At 31.5% G+C, this 5,172-nt stretch overlaps 1 protein-coding gene across 1 annotated transcript; it reads left to right on the top strand.

Annotated features, from left to right (window-relative positions):
* Window positions 1–394: 394 nt before the first annotated feature.
* On the top strand, window positions 395–3,203 carry HELRODRAFT_164462 (hypothetical protein; the record flags this gene model as incomplete). Its single annotated transcript, XM_009029396.1, has 5 exons — window positions 395–411; window positions 2,083–2,142; window positions 2,321–2,372; window positions 2,534–2,606; window positions 3,046–3,203. 5 exons carry the CDS (start codon window positions 395–397, stop codon window positions 3,201–3,203), a joined length of 360 nt encoding a protein of 119 aa, XP_009027644.1.
* Between the last annotated feature and the right edge of the window lie 1,969 nt (window positions 3,204–5,172).

The following is a 5,172-nucleotide window of genomic DNA, read 5'->3' as shown; positions in this document are numbered from 1 at the left end:
TGCAATACATGGAATATAAACGAAACATAGACAAAGCTAAAGAATAAAGCACTTTGATGAGCAGAAACAGTTGGGACGACTTAATAGACAGCGTTAACTACAACGTTAATAACAAACCGAAAATAGCGATTGACAACAAACAAAACCATTGAAAACAAACAAAAACAAAACATAAAAAATACAAACATATTAACGGATCAAACGTAAACCAAACAAACATAAACAAAGCAAACATCTAAACAGAACAAACGTAAACACAGAATGAACATGTAAACAAAACAAACTTTTAAACATAAAAAACATATGAACAGAATGAACATAAACACAGGACAAACATATAAACAGAAAGAACACATTAGATGTTTAAATCTCTGTTAATGATTCGTGTCTAAACATGGTCTGGTCCGAGTGGTAAGATCTGCAGGAATGTATTTATGTGGCACTGCTTATTTATTGAGTAACTGAATTGTATCGGTGGTTGGTCGGTCGGTTGGATGAATGAATGAGTGAGTAAATAAATGAATGAATAATGGATGGATAAATGAATGAATGAATGAATGAATGAATGAATGAATGTAAGAGAAGGAATGGATGGATGAATGGATGGATGGAAGGAAAACGATGAATGAATGGAAACATTGATTTATGATGAATGGATGAACGAGCTGATTAAATTTGTGTGTGTGTGGGTGTGTGTAATCTGCTAAAATAGTATCCCAAAGAAAGAATTCATAACTGGAAAAGGTTTTATATAATTTGGTCGGTATTTTCAGTGTTTTTTTATGTATCACAATTTTAACTTCAGTTTCTTGAGGTAGAAATAACTTTTGACCATTTTGGAAATTAGCATTTAAAAATTATTTTAACCTTTCTTCAATTTTTGCATACATTAGTACAATTATTTCATTGCTCAGTTTAATTATTACAATTTTAAATTTTCAAAATGTTTGCCTGCACAAAAAATATTTTCTTACAAAAGTAGAGTTGATAAAAATTTTTGAATTCCCTTTTATTAATTTTCTGCGAACTCAAAGAAACAATGCCTTTTGGCGTTTTTCAAATTTTCAAATTGCGAAGTGATTCTAAAAAATTTTTCAACTTTTGGTTACTTTTTGACAATTTCTTGACCATTATTAAAAAAATTAATTGAATCTGTATTTTTTTATAATTTCAAAAAATGATGTTCGACTTTTAAAAAAATATACAGTCATGTAACTGAAAAATTAAAACAAATTGTTTTAATTTAATATGAAATCTTTTGCCATTGTCATTATTTATTTAACTTAAACAGTTATTTTAAAAATTTCATAGAATAGTTACATAACATATCAAAGATTTTTTATAGTGATCCAAGAAGACGGTGCCGGACCACTCTGAAACTATTTTTTTAAATATCCTATTTTGCCAAGTTTGCTTTAAAGTTAAAGTTATTAATTGTTTCTACGCATATTATTTCATCTTCCAGTTTGTTACACTTTACACTGGTTGACAACTCTGCAGCTGAAAAATGTTAGTTTTATTAATCCCGAGCTTTTTTAAAGTCCTTATATTTATGTCCCACTTGTTTTACTGTTCATACTAAGCGCAAAAAATTCCAAATTCTCCTTCATAGTGTTGGTCTTGTATGGTTGATTTCAAGTTATTATTTTTTTCATTTCTTTGTTTTGATGTCGTGGTTTTTGCAAACCATGGAGTGAACAATATTATGAACAATATTATGAACAATTATATGAACAATAATGAGAACAATTATGTGAACAATTAGGTTAACAACAGTGGATGATTTTTTGATATGATGATGAAGAAGAAGAAAATGATGATGTTGATGAAGATGTGTGTGTGTGTGCGTGTGTGTCTGTGTGCGCGTGTCACAACGATGATTTGGATAATTAGTTGCAATATGATCCAGCTAATTTTTACAATGATTGTAATAACTTATCATAATCAAATCAACTACGGAGTATTGAAAATTCCGTCTTCATCATTAATAATAAAAATAATAAAATAAAATAGTGAAATACTTTTTATAAATCACAAAAAAAAATTTATTTAATTTTTTTTTCTCGTGCCTTATCCTTTCAGGGCATTGGCGACCATCGACCTAGTTGTTGACCACGATCTGTTTCCCCTGCAACCTTTCCAGTAGTTGTTAGATTATCCATTCTTTCCTTCCGCATGATGTGACCAAAAAACTTGAACTGCCCCCGTCGGATTATCTGTAGTGATTTCCTCTTTTCATAACCGGACTGTTTTAATACATCTTTATTCGAAATATAAGTCCAACTAATTTTCATTATTCTTCTCAAAACCCAAATTTCAGCAGCGTTAATTCTTTTTTCTATTTCTTTAGAAACTGTTCAGGACTCAGAACCGTAAGTCAACACAGGAAAAATGTAACACCCTACCAGTTTTAATTTTGTTGATATTTTGATTTTACTGTTGGTGAGGATGTTTTTCATTTAGAATAGGCATCTTTTGCCATAGCTATCTTGTGTTTGATATCCATATCACATTTACAACTTGACGCAATCAGACTTCCGAGATAATTGAAGCTGTTGACTTGTTTCACTTGTTAACCATTAACGATTATGAAGCAGATCGGGGCGGTTTTGCTTTTACTGATAACCATGCACTCTGATTTGTTGATGTTAATTTTCAAGCCTTTCTTTTCACTTTCAAAAACCAGTTTGGAAACAATTGTTTGCAATTTATCTATTGAATTAAGAGCTTTATCATCAGCATATCGTACATTTCCAAGAGATTTACTGATTTTTTAAAATGAAAAAAATATTTATTTCATTAAAAATTCAATTCCAAAACAAAACATTGCAAACTGAAACCTTTTGCTTGCAAATGTGAAAATTTTGAATAAATCAAAAAATCAAATAAGCTTCCAGGCACCAAATTGTTTCAACAACAGATGAAAATTTTAAAATATTCTCAAACGCAACAACATGATAGCAGGCTTTCCAATTTCCAAAAAAATTTAAATTAATATTTTATCATTCAGATTACATCAGCTCAACTGAACTGCATTAACAACAGATTCGATCACCAGCAACAACATCAACAACAGCAACAACATCAGCAACATCAACAGCGACAAAACAGCTATGAACAACTCCCTTGTTGTCTTCGTCGTTGTTTTCATAGCAGTTTCCATCGTTAATGTTGCTGCCTGGTCCAACATCCCAGATCGTTAGTTCTATTGTTATATTAAATTATTTTCTATAAACAATTTCATCGTTTTTTATATTATTTATTATTATTAATAATCATTTGAAAATTATATTTATCAATATTTATTTATTCATCATGAATTATATCGTAACTGCGCTGCTGTAGGTATATGTATTTGTACAGCACTTCTTGGGTGTTGACTTCGGAGGAGCTATTCTCATCTTCTTTGAACAATTAAACAATTAAACAAATGAATTTTAATACGATTTATAAAGACCGTACGGTGCAAATTTTTTCAAAATCAATAGTTAACCCATTCTATGATTGTTCAGCTGAAAGGGAAAATGTCTTCTTCTAAAATTTCAAAACGTCATCCATAACACCGAAAAGCTCTTTAAATGGATTTCATAGACCATCGTTGCAAATTCAATGTTATCCGAAAACGCAACAAAGCCACAGCAGCATCATAAATTTCCGAAACAACGTTAAGAATCGCCGTTTCGTTTGAATGGGTTTGACGAAAACCTTATTAAACTTTGGACGACTATGAATTGTTGTTGAGGTAATCGAGAGGCTGACATGCGATTATAAGTGCACAACTTTGGAAAAATGAAAGTGCCATTTAGTATAGGTGTCAAGTTGTTCACCACCCTTTTTTAAGACTGTAATTACAATTGCTGCCATTGATTCTTCAAGCTTTGAAACAAACACAAGTGTTCTTTAAGAAAGATAGTTGAGATCCGATCCTTACTGCATTATTTGTTTGATGATGGCAGAATAAAATTTTTCAGATTTCTTTGATGGAGATATTCTCAAAATGACCAACACAAAATAATTTCGGGCGACTAAGGAGTGCAATTTCATTCGAATGTTCTCTCAGTTTGGGAATTTCGTTACACTGCAGACATCATTATTGTCACCAATTTTTATTTGTGTTGTCTTATGTTTTAGATTCTAATTTCAATTCTTTACTAGGCATGATAAATATAATAAAATTTTATCATTGCACGAATATAATTCCTTTCATTATTTCTGACAATAAATTATATTGAATTATATACTTAAGCCTCCTCGCGATTGTCCATTTAATGGCATTAATACATATTTACGACGCTAGGCTCCCCCCTTCTCTTGCATGCTACTGATGCAATGATAACATCAAGAAGACTATACAATGACATCAAGAACGATAACAAAAAAACTTTAAAAAATGGGTAACAATAACTTGATGGCACACGTTATAATATTAACTACATTCAAAACATTAACAACATTCAAAACTTTAACAAAATGCATACTATTACCAGACTGTAGCAGATTAGCAGATTCATGACATTAATTGGAACTTGGTTTAATTAAATCACTCCAACCGCATCATCAAAATCACATCAACAATAATAATAATCTCCATCCATACCACAAGTTCTTCCTCGTCCTCTAAATCATTTTCTCGATTAACTCCTTGCACACAACACTAGACCGATTTAACCTAACATAACATCAACACACACACACACACACACACCAAATTCACACATACACACACACATTATCGCATCGATAACAATAAACAACAAAAGTTATACCAGCAGCCACAATGAAAGTTTCACGCTCAACCATCCATCCATCCAACCAACTAACTCCATCAAACAAATTGTTTGCATCAATGCCTTCAAAACGGCATTCAAAATAGGCAGATTCAATAAACAAGCAAAGAACTACGTCACTTACAAGCCAGAAATCATGCACGTTAAATTATTTCAACCACTTAAAAACATTTTCTAAATGAATCGTTGATTCGCACACGCAAATTTGAAAACAAGCAGATGATTTTGATCAGGGCTTCGAACCGGAACAGAACTGAAACCGAAAACCGGAAAAAACCGATATTTTAGCCGGAACGAAACTCGGAACTGAACCGAAATATTTTTTGCTTGCCGAACCGAAACCGAAAACCGGAACGAAAAAAATAACGTTTCGGTTCGAAGCCGT

The sequence above is a fragment of the Helobdella robusta genome (genome assembly GCF_000326865.2).
Source record: "Helobdella robusta unplaced genomic scaffold HELROscaffold_6, whole genome shotgun sequence".
NCBI lineage: Eukaryota > Metazoa > Annelida > Clitellata > Rhynchobdellida > Glossiphoniidae > Helobdella > Helobdella robusta.
This window is presented reverse-complemented; position numbering and strand designations above follow the sequence as displayed.